Here is a 16590-nt window from a genome sequence, read left to right on the forward strand (position 1 = left end):
AATCTCTGTACTTGACAGTACGACCGAAGTTGGACTCGAGGGTATATTGATGAGCATTCCTAGAACCGCGAGTATTACGGTTGAACTGTTTAAGGGGAGGAATGCAGCTGGATATTTCTCTAGAGCATAAACCATTAAAATAACGGTAAAAGAGGGTGAGACAAGAAACATTTCGACGATGTTCAAGTGACGTAAATGATCATATGATGGTAATATCTCTAATCAATAAATGCTCTGCGGTTAATACTATCCAAGAGGCTTAAGTAAGTTGCAGGAGCACCAGCCCAGAGATGGGAGTTATACTCAAGCTTTGGACGTATATAAGTCTTGTAAATCACAGCCAGATCAGAGGGGGAGAAAAACTTCCTGCATCGCCTTAGAAAACCCAAACATCTTGCGGCATTTATGGAGGCATCGCGTATGTGATTGTTCCACAAAATTTGGTTGGTGATACACATACCGAGAATATCAAGATGTTCAGTTTCCTCGATACAAGTGCCATTTATGGATAATGGCAGGGGGGGTATATTTCGCTTTAACGATACAAGACAGCATTGCGTTTTCGAAGCATTAAATTCCAAGCGGTTTCTTATTCCCCATATGAAAAGCTAAGAGTACTTTCGTCAGCGAAACAATGTATTGGATTAGATGTTGCAGACAGGAGATCATTAATAAAAATGAGAAAAAGTGTTGGAGATAAAACAGAGCACTGGGGCACACCAGCATTTATTTTGTGGTTTTCAGACTTGAATCCATCCAATACTACTTGTATTGAACGATTCGAAAGGTAATTACTAATCCAATGAAGAAGGGATTTATGAAAACCGAAAGCACGCATTTTCGATAAGAGAGCCTGATGCCAAACCCTATCAAATGCTTTTGAAATATCTAGTGCAATAATCTTTTTTTCTCCAAAACGATGTAAAGATTTGTTCCGCTGTTCGGTGAGATGAACCATGAGATCACCAGTGGACCTATTGCTACGAAAGCCGTATTGCCGGTCATTAAGAAGCTTTCGATCTTCAAGATATTTCTTGAGCTGATAATTAATCAGTGTTTCCATGACCTTGGAAAGAAGGGACGTAAGTGCAATCGGTCGGCAGTTAGAGGGTGAGGAGGATTCGCCTTTATTGGGAATAGGCTGAACAAATGCCGTTTTCCATCCGCTCGGAACGAGACCTGAGGAGTAGGACAGATCAAAAAGCATACGCAGTGGTTTTGCCAGCGATGAAGAACACCTCTTCAGAACAATAGCGGTAATACCATCCGGACCAGCAGATTTATGTATGTTAGGATCTTTTAGGACTCTCGCTGCAGTACGAGTGTAAAAAAAAATTTGCCCCATAGAATCATTAACTCGATCAAATACAGGCGGAGTCATAACACTCACTGGCAGCGTTGAATTTGCTGCGAACTGCCTAACAAAGAGATTAGCTTTCTCTAAGGAGCTAACAAATAGAGTGTCATTGTGGATTTGATTTGAATGATTAAAATCTGTTACTTTGTTCTTGAAAAAAAAACAAAGGTTCTATGCGGGTTGAACTCAATCGACCAAATGGTTTTGGGCTATGGAGATGAGCACAGACAGACAGAGGGACACAATCGGGGGGCTCACTTTTACCGACTCCTCTACCATCGTAATGTCATGTTTGATTAAAATCTCGAGTTCGAAAATTTGTACGAATGCAATACATACTGACCTATACGAGTATTTAGCAAGTAAAAACGTCTGCAATTGCAATTATTTATAAATTTGCAATATAAAACTTAAGGCATTTCCAAGAAACAACTCCAACACAACTTTCGTAAAAACAACTGAAAACATTTCAATTATTCAATTAAATTCCGTAATTATTATTTTCTTACAACACACTTAATTTCATATTGGTTCGTTCACATAATATGAAAACAGTTTAAATGCGAACATAAAATTAATCGTAATGCACTCATATTTCGTTACATAATGCAAAATGCAACACATTTTTTATATTCACTTCAATGTCACTGTGGCCACGTTAACGATGATGTTAATGTCATCGTAGAGGCAAAAGAAATTTGCTTATTTCCACCATTGAAATAAGCAAATTTCTTTTGCCAATATTGCAATATGAGTAAATTCTTAAATGCAAGTTGTAGAATTTTGTTATAACACCTGCAGCGATTTATAGTAATTTATTTATCAGCATAATATACATTTTAGAGCGCAATGAAGTTTGCAAAAATGTGGCATTAGTAAAGTAGGTTCCATAAATTTAGGTTTACTATACAAATTATCTAAGGGTAAAATGGTAGGAAAATAAAGTAAAGCCGTGCAATCTTCTACTATTTACTAGGAAACACAGTACACAGCCAAGCTGGCTTCAATTTTCAAAGCTATTTCGGTAGTTTAGCAAAGTTCAGAACGTTTCTCCAAATTTTAGACAATATTCTTATATAACTATAAAAATAAGATAATAGCTTGGATTGCCAAATATGCACATTTCTTGGGTTTGACCTATTTTTATAGGCCTAACATTTTCCATAAATTAACTCTGTGAAACGGGTGATGGTAAGTTATTTTTTTCTAATGAAAATAGAAATATATAGAATAACTTCTGTGTCTTATTTTATTTAAGTTTAAGCACTATACAAATTCTTAATGGTTTTTTTTTCTTTAAAATTTAAGATTTTGAAATAGCATTTCCACATCGAAGCTCCATTGCAGTCTTTTCGTCAACATTGGTGTTTTTCCATTCAGTCTCTAGTGATTTTCCGTCATCCTTAAAAAAAAAACAAAAACAAGTTCCTTCAAATTCGAAACCAAATAAATAAAAAACCAAACTTACAGTAAAAATAACATCCTTGTTTCCTTGTTCAAACTCGCCAAACATCTCGAAGACATCATTCAATTTACCCAGACCTCCAAACTTCTCCGACAACAAGCTGCACACATGAATAATGTTGTCCTTCTCAATTTTGTCCATGCTTTCGCGAACCATCACTGTGCGTGGTAGAGCAGCTTCAAAGTTACATGTTGCTACTTCAGAAATAGCCTTCTTCTCCATGTTTGGACACAAAAGCTGCATATTTTTGTAGTTGTTCAGTTCGTTTGCCTTGACAATCATCATTTTATCATTGGGACTTGATTGAACCTCACATGGACTCTTGCCACGTTTCTTGCTCAATAAAGCAGCAGCGGCACGGGCACGTTCTTGGGAGGCATCGAATTTACTAAAGGACAACAATTAAAATGGATCAACATAAAATAGCACAATACCAACTTACACTGGACTCTTGGTGAGAATATCCTTGGAAAGACTTGGATCGACTACTACAACGTAGAGATTGTTTTCCAAGATCGTTTCATAGGCCAAGGGTTGTAAGTGTTGATCGCGTGCAGTTTGGACCTGTCCAGGTTTAATAACTGCAGCATCAGCCTTGCTATCCTTAACAGCCTTTACACAGTCGTCACTTAGGACACACTCAAGTTCTGGTCGGATGTCCCGAGAATATGCAGCACGAAGCATGGCCTTGCATTTCTTCATTTCAATGTCTTGACTTACACATAATCTGTAAGGATTCAAGTTTCCAAAACAAATTTAAGGCACTTTTTCAAAAAGAACTCATTTTTCTAAAACTAACCGTATTTTGTTGATTGCACTGCCATCACGCTCAATGACATCCTTGTATCCAGCGCGTTCCAAATACTCCTTTGGATCAACAATTTTCTCCTTATTGTGATAGACTAGATCAGGTTCAATCAAAAGATCAGCTGCAGCCTTCTTGTTCTCAGCCTTAAGACCATTGGTAAAGAATTTCTCAAGTCGGGTTTGAAGACGTTCTAGGGCAGATTTTTCCTTAACGGTATCTGTGTTACTAATATATCCCTTCCATGGTCGTTGAGCCCAGGAGCATGCAGGTCCTGTGATTGGACGACGAGTTCCATCTTCACAAAGGTATTCAAAGTTAGCAGTATCAGTACTCTCGGCTTTGGTGCCATCAATAAGCTACAAATTTCATAGATAAGGAAGCATTTAGAAAAATAAGCTATTTGGAAGTACGGAAGAAAACAAATTAAAAAAAACTTACACCGAAGTATTTCTTGATAAACGATGTCTTAGTGAATGCAACATCTCCCTTGCCCTTGTCCAAACAACGAATAGCGCCATCATAGCCAGAGAATTTATCAGGATAGTTGCACTTAACAGGATCTTCGCACAAAGCACACAAGTTTGAATACTTCTTCCCTAAAAAGAATATAATAAATTATTTAGTTTACACTTTCTTTAAACTTTTTCTGATCTACTCACTCAAAGCTTGATTGATTTCAGGTTGTGGTGATAGAGTTCCGACCAAGCAGGATTGTGAGAAGAAATCAGACAATGCCTTAAGTTCACGTTCAGTCGACGATAGTTTTGGATCCATGGATACTTTTAAAATTCCGGTGTTCTTCAATTTTGTGATTGGGATCTATTGAAAAGTATATATTTTAAATACAAAATTGCTTCCTTATGAAATTAGCTTATATCCTTACCTTGTAACCAACATTCCTTCCATATCCAGTGTGGCAAGATTTGGCACCTTGAAGTTCCTTTAAGCTATGAATATTGGAATTCTTTTTGACTAGAATGACTCCTTCATAACGAAACTCAGCTAAAAACACACATCAAATTTATGAATAATCTTTTCATTCTGTTATATTTATTCCAAGCTTACCATCCTTCTCAACTTGAGTCCTGAATTCCGAGATCACTTTGTAGTCTTCGTTCTTCTTATGGTAAGCAACGTACATATCTTCCGGATCAGCAGCTAAAACATCAGCCTTACGTTGATTGATCAAATCTAAACATTCCAAACGATCACGTCCTTTTACACATTCCATATGAATACCTGCTTCAGATGGATCCTTTAGAAGATCCAAACAATCCTGGTAGAACTTTTCGGGAACGCACATTTTGTCTATCATCAAAAGGACACATAATTTCTGAGTGTTAAGTTCTGATGAAGCTTAATTGTTGTGAAACTACTTACAGATTTGTTCATTTTGGACAGAACTTGCTGAACATACAGCAGCCACAAAGGCTAGAACTAGAAAGGTTTGTGTTAACTTTGAAGCCAACATCTTGTCGTTAGGTTGAACACGAATCGACTGATGACTATAACTTGGATTCTGGTTCCTTTATATAGGTGTGGTTTTTTTAAGTTGGGGATTTTTTTATTTTCATTATGAACTTTTCATCTTGATGGCTATTTCCACTGAATTGTTGTTGTTGTTTTTTACTTTTTGTATTAAACATACTGCTGTTGATATAACTATATAATTGTTCTTGTTTTTATTGGGACCCCTCATCAGTTCATGCACCTATGTTTTGCTTTGTCGTTATCTTAATTCGCGATGCAGTAGTTGTCGTTTTTATTTTAATATATTCTAAAGGTAATTGTATAGGCTTTCAAATTAAAAAATGGGCATCAAGTAATACCGACTTATTTATTTATAAACTTATTTGTTGTTTCTTCACAAACTGCAAGATACAAATCTTATAAGATATAAAATATTCAAAGATGTTAATAAATAACATAGAATCAAGTTGCAAATTTAATAAAAATTAAATCTTTTTTAAAACTTTCTGGTAATGAGTTTCAAAGACGGGCAGAATAAACTTACTTTTAAGAACTTAACTTCAAGTTAAAAAGTTTTTTTTGTTCCCTTTAACGATAGACGTCGCAATTCAAAGGTTGTCACTAGGTAAGCTTAGACCAAATTAGGGACTTGAAAGTAAGACAAGTTTCTAGAATCTGATTGATTTGCTGGAAAAAATTGCCTTCCAATCAAGACGACTTTATTGAAATGTTGATTGGAGAGTTAGTTAATGCAAATTTCCCTAACTACCCGTCAAGACCACTTATGCCAAAATGACAGCTGATCATGTTTTTTCATTCAACTGAAAGCTGAACTTTGTTACTCTGTAGTTTATTTATTTTCTATATTGGAAATGGAATAATTAATATTTTATAACAATACAAAATACACGACTTGTGTCTACAAAACTCATCTTATTCAAAGCTAGTTCCTTGAGTAAGATGTATTTTGTAGACATAAATGTTTTTTGGCACGATTAACTGAAGGTATAGGTTAATAAAGTAAGTTACCGAGTTTGAAATGTTCGACACTTGAAAAACTTACTGGTTGCCATAATCAAAATTTACGTTCAAAGAATGCAGGAATGCAAATAAAGTTCCTTATGTTGTCTGAACCTAACCACTGTTGTAAGATTTGCTTTATTTTCTGCAGGATTATTAATAATTGTCTATTGAACATAGAAACTTAACTCAAGACACACTTTAAATGGGTAATGTAAGGATGCAATCATCTTCCTAATATTCGAGAACGACTGGATCGATTTGGCTTATTTTGGTCTTCAATTACTTGTGGAAGTCCAGAGTTTAAAAGGTAAATAGAAATGAAAAAGCTCTGAATATACATTAGACCATAAGTTGCAAAGAGAAAAACAGTACGACATTGAAGTACATTAAAGAAGCCAAAACAGTTCGTACAATTAATGTTCCATAATTAAATCGACAGCAAAAAATTGCTTACGACATTTTGGTAGAAGTTGTTAACAGAGGATCTGGTGGAATTTATTTCTTTGATGCTGTCAGAGGACCCGTAAAATGATGTAGCTCTAGCGTTGGCTTCATCTGAAATAGTTGCAACAGTGTTGAAATTTTCATTCAACATACAAGTTAATATTGTTTAGATTGTTTGGGAAGTAGTACCCGTGGGATGATGGTTTTTTCGACCCCTGATTCTGCTATCTTGTTTTTTTTTTCTGGGTACTGCCTCTTGCGAGGAATTGACAAATTCTCTAACAATAATTCTTGTCATGGAAATTGATTTTTTTCCAAATTCGGTTTAAAACTGTAAGTTCCCTCCATTCCTGACAACATAACTCGCACACAGGAATGGTTGAGAGTCGAAAGTCAAATGGGCCTTGTTCTCAACGGACTTGGCCCTTATTCTCAACGGACTGTTGCTCCATCTAATTTATTTTATTTATTTATTTGGGATGAATACACAATGACCCATAAGAGATCACTGAAGGCACTCGACAGAACGTTGCAAAATCTTCTATTTTTGATTTGACCATGATTCTTTTGTCAGGTGATTTTCAACATAAACGCATGCCTAAAATCATCATATTTGTGAGGGTAAGTAAAGGCACTTCCATCAACAACTAACAACCGAGTATTTCTGAGTCAATTTATAGACATTTGAAATAATAAAGTCACAGTGGACTCCTTGCCCTGAATTTTCCACAGATTTTTGTCACATTACAGACTCAAAAGAGGAGTTTACTCAGCGTGTTTTCCCAGATATAAGGCAACAGTTCCATAAACGTAATTGGTTGGACCAACAAGCAATAAGAATGTCAATGATCTCAATGCAAAAATGCAGAAAATTAGACGATACCATTATGAACCAGAAATTTTTAAATTCATTGGAATTGACTAAATTACCACCTCACAATTTGCAGTTAAAAGGAGGATCAGAATTCAGTTGTCATCATGTTGCGTGAAATTAACCAACCTCAAGACTCGCTGTGAACAATAATAACGTCATTGAGGCAACAAATAAATACAAAGTTGAGGATGTCATACAAAAGTTTATGTCTTTCATTCATCGATTGAGGCAGTAAGAAGTCTGCCAAGTAAGCTAGCTATTAATATTTCTAATTTAGTGTATGTTTTAACAAATAATAAATTAATATTTCTGAATTATATGTAAAAAACTCTAAAACAACGTCAAAGGAAATTAATATGATATTAATATATTATCGAAATGTAAATGGACTTCGGATAAAGATTAATATGGTCTATAAAAATGCAAACAATATTCTTTACGACGTCATTACACTGGCATAAACTTGCATGAACAGCTATGTTCTTGACTCTGAGCTTTTTGAACGAATCCAACACACAGAAACACTTAGTGCCGTTTTTTGGTATTCCATACATAGTACAGTGAGAAATTGCCAACAAAACGATCCGCAGTAGGCAGTGCCAGATTTTTGTAATTAAAGATTGGTACAACTGAAGAAGACCTGTCAGAATAATAATTAAAAAAAAAACACAAATAGAAGAAAGTTTTGTAAAAATCAAAAGTTAAAATTAACTTCAGCAAAAAAAGAAAAACTACTAAACTAATAAAATGGACAATTTTCAGGAAGGAATGGTAAGAAAACATCTGGAAAAAAAAAGTTAATTTAACAATTGCTTCAAGGAGGGCGTTTGTTTGTAGACTACGACATTAACATGTGGTGTTGAAGCGAGCTTGAAGCGAGCACATGCACATGGAGTAGGTAGCATATTATTTTATGGTGCTGAACTATTTATCAAATCAAACGGTCTCACTTCCACTTCATAAGAAACATCGAAACACCATTTGCATTTTAAAAAGTACTGTCAAACTTAATCATTTTTAAATCATCTTGTGCGGTGCAAATGCCAAAAAGATATATTTACTCTAAGCTGAGATAAACATTTTGTGGAAACATAGGAATACTTAAATATCTTTTATATTGTTTTCTCTTGCAAATTAAGCCCAGTTAGTCCATTTTCATTAACAAAACAAAATAATAACAGATTGATTTTTTCCCCAATGGTAAACACATGATTCCAAATGCACAACTACTCAACGAACACAGCCATCGAGATCCAAATGCAATATCAATCGATCCATTCGAGACTCTAACTTTTATCGGTGTTATTCATACTATGGATATTGTGTTTGTTATTCGTGTAACATCCTACTATACTATGGATAGATTTTCCAATAAAAACGCGTACTATTATTTGCCAGTTGGGCTGGGATCTATTTATAATATCGGCTTACAAACCTCCGAGTTCTAATAACGATGTTTACGAAAATTGTATGTCTGCATAGAAATCTGGTTAAAATATAGTAGGACATTAGCTGATGAATATTATGAAACTTTTTTAATTCTAAAATTACTATTCTAGTTCTTTATATGTAAGTTATACTTCTAATTTAGAAAGTGACGTTACATATAATCCAGATCGTTTCTGGAAATTCCTTAATTGTAAAAACAAAAATAGTGATAACCAAGGTTATCGCAAACTTGTTTGCAAATTTCTTTAGAGAAGCTTCCAACGTTACAAAAGATGACAACAGTTACTCCTCTCTTACTCCTCTTCTTATAAAGGGTGATTTTTTTGAGGTTAGGATTTTCATGCATTAGTATTTGACAGATCACGCGGGATTTCAGACATGGTGTCAAACAGAAAGATGCTCAGTATGCGTTGACATTTCATCATGAATAGACTTACTAACGAGCAACGCTTGCAAATCATTGAATTTCATTACCAAAATCAGTGTTCGGTTCGAAATATGTTTATCGACAAATTTTGTTCAGCGATAAGGCTCATTTCTGGTTGAATGGCTACGTAAATAAGCAAAATTGCCGCATTTGGAGTGAAGAGCAACCAAAAGCCGTTCAAGAACTGCCCATGCATCCCGAAAAATGCACTGTTTGGTGTGGTTTGTACGCTGGTGGAATCATTGGACCGTATTTTTTCAAAGATGCTGTTGGACGCAACGTTACGGTGAATGGCGATCGCTATCGTTCAATGCTAACAAACTTTTTGTTGCCAATAATGGAAGAACTGAACTTGGTTGACATGTGGTTTCAACAAGATGGCGCTACATGCCACACAGCTCGCGATTCTATGGCCATTTTGAGGGAAAACTTCGGAGAACAATTCATCTCAAGGAATGGACCGGTAAGTTGGCCACCAAGATCATGCGATTTGACGCCTTTAGACTATTTTTTGTGGGGCTACGTCAAGTCTAAAGTCTACACAAATAAGCCAGCAACTATTCCAGCTTTGGAAGACAACATTTCCGAAGAAATTCGGGCTATTCCGGCCGAAATGCTCGAAAAAGTTACCCAAAATTGGACTTTCCGAATGGACCACCTAAGACGCAGCCGCGGTCAACATTTAAATGAAATTATCTTCAAAAAGTAAATGTCATGGACCAATCTAACGCAAATTTTATGCGTTTTTTTTTTTAAAAGTTCTCAAGCTCTTAAAAAATCACCGTTTAAAAGAAATTTTCTTGTCTTCAATTCAATTAATTTTAAAATAAACAAAGATATTGTTGCGCAGGGTATCATGAAATTGGATGAGTAGTGATAGTGTACCATGCTACATTTTAAAGAAATGTGTTGCTTATTTCACATATCTGTTACGTTTTGTCCTTAATGAGTCCTTGAATAGTTCGCATTTTTCTTATATCTGGAACATTATACCTATGCACAAGAAAGGTCCTATAATTGAAGTAATGAACTAAAGACCTATAGCTAGATTATCTTCATTTCATTGTACTTCTATTATATTCATATGATAATCAGAATGGTTTCGTGAAATAGATATCTACTGTTACTAATTTATTCAACTTCACGTCTTTTTGGTTAGATGTTTTTGAAAAACGTGGACAAGTCGATTGTGTATTTGCTGATTTTGGTAAAGCCTGTAACAAGATGTGTCACAATACATTTATTTTAAAGCTAAACAATAAAGGTTTCAACAACAACAATTTCTAAATTGGATCTCATCATATTTAAAAAATAGAATGCATAGTGTTGTATTTCGTAATGAGTATTCGGATCAATTTGTTGTAAATTCTGGCGTCCCTCAGGGAAGCCATTTAGGTCCACAAGTATTTATTTTATTTATAAATGACTTGGTTTCAATCATAACAAATTCATCCGTCCTTATTAATGCTGATACATAGGTTTTCAAAAGTTTACTATAAACTTCTGAAAAGAATATGTACTTGTTAATGTTTAGGGAATGGTGCGACAATCGATGCACTGAAACACTTTTTTTTAATCTGAAGTATGAGATTGAAATAGGAGTGTTATTTCAAGATTAAGGAACTTAAACTAGTTTGCATTGAACTTCTTTTTGAAGTTCCTATACCACCTGGACTATTCTTTCTATTTGCTTATTGGGAACTTGAGATGATTAATCATTAAAGTTTTTTGCTGAATAGATTAAATATCTTCCTAATCGTTAAGATTTTATAGGGTTCTACAAGATTATAAAACTTTATAATGTTTAAGTACAAGTACAAATGCATAACATTTTAAACAGCTTCTTTAAGCAGGTACCTACAACACAGTCATGGCTTAGATCTTAATTCTAAATACAAATTATGTGCATATGTATAATAATTGCTTGGAAGAGAGCAGCGCGAGCGTGAGCGTGAGCTTGAGCGCTTGTGATGTACTTTATAAAGATGAAGACATTCAAGGGGAATATCAATTTAAGCCTGATTCGTGATTCGTGAGGGAGGTAATACTATTTTTTTATTTTTTTCAAAAAATTAGTTATCACGGGGATTTTACTTGTTCTGTATCAGCAATTCTACATGCATATAGATACTTATAGCCACTTATGCTTGCGTATGCAAATTTAATCAATTTAATGCCATTTAGTTATTTTTGTTTTCTTTATTTGTTTTTTAATTTTTAAATTTGTTTTCGTTTTGATGTCTTGTGCTATAAATGTACATTCACATAAATTCAACAGCTGATTTTAAATTTGTTTACCGACCGGCCGGTGTTTTGCTGCGATGTGCATTTCGGTTGCTAATTAAGCTTGAGATAGTCGTACACCAGGAATACTCGTTCTCGAATAAATAAATTTGTCTTGTGGGTGTGTACTGTGTATACAAAATAGTTTCTGTATCTACCTACCTATACGTAATTTAATGGTTTTGAATCTGTTGACTTGACTTCAAGACCTAAGTAATGGAAATTTTTGTTGAGCTGTTCGAGAAGGATCAGAACAAAAAGAAATACTATACTTTGAAAAAATAAATTTAGCAAACATAATAATTATGGACTGAATTTAACAACATCAACATCACAAAAGGAGGAAACCAAAGTTTACGTTATCATTGCGAATTATTTATTGTTTTGATTTAATTTGTTTTCCGTTTGGATATTTGTCTGAAAATAGCGAAATTATGACAGGTGGAGGTTGAAACTGCAAATAATTTACATAAAAAGAGCCTGGGATGCGCCTTATACTCGTAACTTCCCATTCTTGCCCGTCTGTCAAATAAAAATACTACAGGAATATTAATAACAACATTTGTAAGATAAAAAAGATTCAAGTTTCTTTGTTCTCGTAATACTTGAGTTGTAAACCCATTTCTTCTTAATATGTTGTTGTGTTCCGTGAAGGTATTATGTTTTGTAAAAATAAAAGTTGTCAATTGGATTTTTCTAAGTTAGCAATGGAGATTTTTAGTCAAATTCGAAATATTTCCAATCTTAGTAGAAATTTTTGAAAGTTTATATGAACATCAATATTAATATTGAATGAAATAATTTTGAAGTCAATACCTTCATCTATTCCCGAAATATTCGTATCGAACATCAGTTTGTGAAGTATTAGATTTTTCTTAAAACAATTTCTAAAAATTCAACTTTTTTTTCCCAGTGTGAGCATTAGGAAGAGGAGAGAGGGTTTGAAAGGAGATGTTGGTTTTGAATTACTGAATATTTCAATTACTAGGAAAAACAGAGTGTGGTAAGGCATTCCACATACCCGTAGTATGGCTAATGAAGGAATCTCTGTATTTTGACAGTACAGCCGTAGTTGGACTCGAGGGTATACTGATGAGCATTTCTAGAAGCGCGAGTAATTCGGTTGAACTGTTTAAGGGGATGAATGCATCTGGATATTTCACTAGAGCATATAAGCCATTAAAATAACGGTAAAAAAGAGTCAGATAAGAGACCTTACGACGATGTTCAAGCGAAGTAAACGAACGTCTGATGATATTATTATCTATCAATTTAAATTTAAACTAACTATTAAAAATAATATTTTTTATAAGATTAAATTAGTTGGAAGGAAACTTTAATTTTGGCAAGATATTTGAGTCGAAAATCAATTTCTACCAACTTGTGTAGTACTTTTGTAGGTTTTTTATTTTTTGTACAAGAACTTTTCTGATCAGTCAACTCAGCTAGTTTACGAGCCAACTCGGATTCCTGAAGATTGAGGTTAAGTCGCCAATACTTTAGACTATCACAACAAATATGCCATTTCCTCTAGGCATATCAGATTATTTTGTCATATCTTTAAATAGCGCATGCCAGAAAAAAATATACGGGCAAAAAATAAAAAAAACTCCTACTAGAACCGTTTGGCAGAATGAGAAAGTAACTGAACGGTCGCAATGAATTCTTTGGGAACTTTAATTGATTACTATGATTTCTCGATAGTAACGTGGATTTCAGCGCGAATATGATAACAAACCTAGTTATTTAAGGTATTACATTTTTTAATAAGGTATCAATTTTTTAAGGATCTATCAAACCTAAAGAAAACTCATAGTTTGATCCGAGCTGTAAAGAGGTTATTAGATTCAAGGAAATGAGTTTATGAATTAAAAAGCAAACTCCATTGGGAAAAACTGGAATAAATAAAAACAAGCTAGACAGAACTGAAACGGACAATTTCAACGCATTAAATTGTTGCATGACCAAAAACTATAACAAACAATACTACAATGTACCAAAAGGTAGTACAAATTTAAAGTCATTTGTGAAAAATGTGCTCACCAACGCGTCATCATGCGTGCGTCTGTTCTTGCGATCGTTTCTAATGACTCTCCTTTGGTAAGCTCGATTGATAAAGCCAATTTTCTTACAGGACAGTGTGCTGTTGCCAATGAGTGACATGGCTTCTCCTGTACTTGAAAGCGTACACGATTTTATGGGAGAATCTTCTTTCGACCTGGTACAGTTGCTAGAGTACTTAAGGATCTTGACAATCACAAATCTTTATTGTTCCAAAGAGGTGTTCTAGAACACTGGCAAAACCAATACGTAAGCTTTTATATCTGTCCTATTCTTCATGTCTCTTTTTTTGGAGTGTATAGAAAAAAAATTTTCAAGCCTATCCCCAAAAATGTGAATTCTCCTTCCCATCTAACTATCGTCCAATTGCACTTGTGTCTCTTTTATACAAGGGCATTGAAACGCTGATCAATTTTCAGCTTAAAAATAATCTCGAAGAACGAAAGCTTCTTAATAGCAGGCAGTAGCAATAGGGCCAGTGGTTATCTGATGGTTTATCGCACCGAACAGTGAAACAATTCCTTACATCGTTTTGGAGAGAGTTAAATTATTGCACTTGATATTTCAAAGGCATTTGAGTGTGGCATCGAAAATGCCATTTGGTATTAAATTAGAAATTACCTTTCGGATCGTTCCATTCAAGTTATGTTAGACGGATTCAAGTCTGATTTCCACAAAATAAACGCTGGTATGCCCCATGCTTCCGTTTTGTCTCCGAATTTCTTCGCTGTTTTAAGATCTTATCCTTGTTTTTCGAATGGTGACTACCAACGGCAGCGTATGACAGGATTGTCTCATGGGTAATCAACAACCACGTTTAATTTAATGCTTCGAAAACCTAATGCTGTCTACTGTCTCGAAACCGTAAAACTCTTCTTATTCCATTGATGGTACTTGCATCGAGGAGACTTCACAGCTTTCAGTTCTAGGTATGTGCATCACAACCACTTGTTGTGGCGTGATCACATATTTGACATCGCCAAAATTTTTGCTTAGTACAAGATGTTTGTTAAACAATCTGATCTGGCTATTTACAAAGCCTTTTGTTCGTCAAAAACTCGAACATGATTCTCATATATATGAGCTGGTACTAAAACACCGCACTTGGATGTTTTGAATACTTACTTACTAAAGGTGGCCCTACAGTCCTGTGTGAACTAGGCCTCACCCAACAAACCTTTCCATCTACCTCGGTCCCTAACCTAGATGTCTCCTGTTTGGCGCTCCCAGTTGGTTGAGGTCACTTTCCATTTCTGCGTGCCACCTGATCCGCGGTCTTCCTCTACTGCGCTCTACTCTACTCGTGTGATCTACGGGACCGTAGATCACACGAACAACTTTTCTCTCGAATCGACCCAAGGAGCTTTCATCCGCTTTTGTCATAGCCCATGCTTCTGCACCGTATAGCAGGACGGGGTCTTATATAGCAACACTTTGGTCCCTCGAGAGAGGGCTTTACCACTCAATTGCTTTTTTAGTCCAAAGAAACAGCGGTTAGCAAGAGTTATTCTGCGTTTGATCTCAGCGCTGGTGTTCTTTTCTGCGTTTACAGCAGAGCCTAGGTAGATGAAGTCCTTGACATCAGTGTTCTATGTCCTTTCTTGACGACAGCATGTACTTTGTTTTGCCCTCATTAACCGTTAAACCCATTTTTGCCGCCTCTGCCTCAATACTCACAAAAGCCCCATTGACATCACGCTGAGTTCTTCCGATTATGTCAATGTCATCAGCATATGCCAGTAATTGGACAGACTTTTGAAAAATAGTGCCTCTAGTGTTGAAGTGTGAGCTCTGCACTATTCTTTCAAGCACGATGTTAAAAAAATCACATGACATCACCTTGTCTAAAACCTTTTTTAACATCGATAGGTTCTGTTAAGTTGTTTTCAAACTTTATGGAGCAGCGTGAGTTCTCCATGGTCATCCTGCATTTGGCAGGGATGCCAAAACTAGACATGGCTCTATGCAGCTCGTCCCTGTAGATGCTATCATATGCGGCCTTGATATCTATTAAAAGATGGTGGGTGTCGATTTGGTGTTCTTGGGTTTTTCCAGGATCTGCCGTAATGTGAATATTTGATCAACTGTGGACTTTCCTGGTTTAAAACCACACTGATGAGGGCCTATCAGGTTGTTGACGATGGGCTTTGGACGTTCACATATTACGGCAGAAAAGATTTTATAGGCAATGTTGAGTACACTGATTCCTCTATAGGTGCAGTTTAGAAGGTCTCCCTTGGCATTCAAGTCATCCGCTCCAGCAGCTTTATTAGACTTCGGCTTAGATATGGCAATCTTTACTTCGTCTAAGTTGGGAGGACGGGATTGTTGGCTTTCGTCGTCTATGTTAAATGAATCATCCTGCCTGACAGCGGAATTCAGTTCGTCGTCGCCGTTATACAGTCTGCAGAAGTGGTCCCTCCATATTCTCAGCATTGGTTGCGGTTCCAATATGATGTTTCCACTTTCGTCTTTGCAGCCTTCGGTTCTAGGTTTATGTACCTGTGAATTTCGTTTCACCTGTTCATAAAATTTTAGAACTTCATTCCTGGTTTTAAACCTCTCAACATCTTCGAACGCACGCTTCTCATGCCCTCTCTTTTTCTTTCTGAGAAGTCGGTGTTCCTCTCGCCTCTTCTGCTCATAGACCTTTTCGTGCTTGTTGTTTGGTTGTATTTGACTGCAGACATTCCTCATAAACCAGTTGTTCCTTCTTGGTGGCTGCTTGAAACCCAGCACATCAGAGGTGGCTTCTCTGATTGCATCTTGGCAATGTGACCACTGGTTTTCGATGCATTGTGTTGGCGGCAGAGAACTTCGAGAGAGGTTACTTGTAACTCGGCCGGAAAAGGATTTTGCGATCTTTGGCGATTGTAGCTGTTCGACGTTGTACCTTCTCCCAGCATCTTCCTGTTTTGCATTGGGTCTG

The 16590-nt window shown here is 35.7% G+C and overlaps 1 protein-coding gene across 1 annotated transcript; it reads right to left on the reverse strand.

The window, feature by feature from the left end:
• Positions 1-2588: 2588 nt before the first annotated feature.
• Positions 2589-5167, reverse strand: LOC129945991 (transferrin). Its single transcript, XM_056055990.1, has 9 exons — positions 5011-5167; positions 4696-4938; positions 4514-4632; positions 4290-4449; positions 4069-4226; positions 3622-3986; positions 3265-3549; positions 2826-3210; positions 2589-2759 (listed from the first exon to the last, which is right to left on the reverse strand). The coding sequence occupies exons 1-9, from the start codon at positions 5099-5101 to the stop codon at positions 2661-2663; spliced, it is 1905 nt and encodes a 634-aa protein (XP_055911965.1). The 5' UTR covers positions 5102-5167; the 3' UTR covers positions 2589-2660.
• Between the last annotated feature and the right edge of the window lie 11423 nt (positions 5168-16590).

The sequence above is a fragment of the Eupeodes corollae genome, chromosome 2 (genome assembly GCF_945859685.1).
Source record: "Eupeodes corollae chromosome 2, idEupCoro1.1, whole genome shotgun sequence".
Classification (NCBI taxonomy): domain Eukaryota; kingdom Metazoa; phylum Arthropoda; class Insecta; order Diptera; family Syrphidae; genus Eupeodes; species Eupeodes corollae.